Source organism: Otolemur garnettii, unplaced genomic scaffold (assembly GCF_000181295.1).
Source record: "Otolemur garnettii isolate 467f Iridium unplaced genomic scaffold, OtoGar3 scaffold00047, whole genome shotgun sequence".
Classification (NCBI taxonomy): domain Eukaryota; kingdom Metazoa; phylum Chordata; class Mammalia; order Primates; family Galagidae; genus Otolemur; species Otolemur garnettii.
In genome coordinates this window covers 15,832-17,588 of record NW_003852442.1, presented here as the reverse complement: position 1 = coordinate 17,588, position 1,757 = coordinate 15,832, and the positions used below count along the sequence as shown (strand labels likewise).

The 1,757-nt window shown below is 48.5% G+C and overlaps 1 protein-coding gene across 2 annotated transcripts in view; it reads left to right on the top strand.

Moving 5' to 3' along the window:
* GSE1 (Gse1 coiled-coil protein) overlaps positions 1 to 1,757 on the top strand; it is a 104,083-nt gene extending 102,326 nt beyond the window's left edge. For both annotated transcript variants that reach the window (XM_023514077.1, XM_012806166.2), the window contains 2 exons: positions 454 to 557; positions 1,467 to 1,757. In XM_023514077.1, coding sequence (XP_023369845.1) covers positions 454 to 557; positions 1,467 to 1,601 — 239 coding nt within the window. In that variant the 3' untranslated portion in view covers positions 1,602 to 1,757. The remainder of the gene's footprint in view (positions 1 to 453; positions 558 to 1,466) is intronic.

Sequence of the window (1,757 nt, the reverse complement as noted above, 5' to 3'; positions counted from 1 at the left end):
TGTTACTTTGTCAAACATTTGGGCTCAAGTGATTCTCTGTCTTAGCCTCCCGAATAGCTGGGACTACAGGTGCCTGCTTTTAGAGACAGGGTCTCACAATGGCTGGTCTCAAACTCCAGAGCCCAGGCAGTCCACCTGTCTAAGCCTTTCAGAGTGCTAGAATTACAGGCATGAGCTACCTCCTGCACTCAGCCCAAAGTCATTCTTATGGTATCTTTTAGTGAAAGTGGAGATTTTATGGTACTAATTATATCTGTGTTTTCAATTTCTAAGTTTATTCTGAAAGACGTGTAACATTTCTTCCTCTCTGTAACTCTTAACCTGCCGTTTGATTCTTGCATTGGGTTGGGTCTTAGTGACATTTTATGAACTGTTGGTGCAATTCAAGGTACTGGGAGCATCATTGTCTGCAAAGACTGTGCAAATAGGGTAACTCACTGCTTCTCTTTTCAGAGCAAAATCTGGAGCGGCAGGTGTTGCAGACGCAGTGCAGACGGCTGGAGGCCCGGCACTGCAGCCTCAGCCTAACAGCTAAGCAGCTCTCCCTCAGCGTGGCGGTGAGTCCAAAGGAAGGGGAAGAGGAGGCTGTCTGAGTCTCACCATGTTGCCCTCAGTAGAATGCTGCTGTGGCATCACAGCTCACAGCAACCTCAAACTCTTGGCTTAAGCCATCAGATGCCTCCCAGTAGCTGGGACTCTAGCTGCCCACCACAACGCCCCGGCTGTTTCTTTGTTGGCATTCTTGTTTATTAGCAGGCCCGGGCTGGGTTCGAACACACTGGTTCAGTACAGGTGGTTGGCACCCTAACCACTCAGCTATAGGCACCGAGCCAGGAGGGGCATATCTTGAAATACATGGGGGTACTTTTCCTAACCGCTCAAGTTTGGGTTCAAAAGCCACCCATAAAGACAACTCTTAAGCGATCACAACTTACTTTCCTCAACCCTGACTTCCCCCCTTGAGACTGTATTTTTAACCTGCAGAATATCAGTCCTAGGAGAGCAGAGCTGCTCCTTACTTGTCCCTCCTGGAGAATTACTTGCTGCCTGTGCTGGTCTCCTACTGAGATTCGCCAAGGAGGGCAGAAGATGATCATATTGGAAAAGGAAAGCTGCTGAGGCAGCTGGATCACCTCCTGCCCGTCCCCCAGCTGTACCAGGGCCTCAATCCAAGAGGCTTTCTTGAGGGGGATGAGGAGGAGGCGGTCTCAGATCACTCCTAAAGTTTTTACATCTGTGAGTTCCAAGATTCAGTGGACACTGACTCTTCAAGTGCAGGGATTATGAGAATGTAGGGCACTGGGAGAACCAGTTCAAATTGTCCCCAGAGGCTACCCTCAGGGCATGGGAAGAGAGTATTTTCAAAGTGGAAGATTGGGCTTTCCACAAGGTGTCCAGTGCCCTCAGCATCACACACACTGCCTTGCAGACAAGATGAGTTTTAACAGGCATTTCCCTCTCCCCAGGAGTTGAGGAGCCAGAAACAGAAGATTGTCTCAGAACGGGAGCGGCTCCAGGCGGAACTGGACCACTTACGGAAGTGCCTTGCCTTGCCTGCAATGCATTGGCCTAGGGGCTACTTTAAGGGATATCCCAGGTGACGGTTTCCCTTGCACTAGGCTGAACCTATAGTATAGAAATATTATCTATTTTATTACCTTGAATATTTAATATTTTTCACTGGGAGGTTTGAAGCTTAAAAACTAAGAATGTGCCATGCATGAAGCAAAGGATTCCAGGCTCCAGAAAAGAAGAAC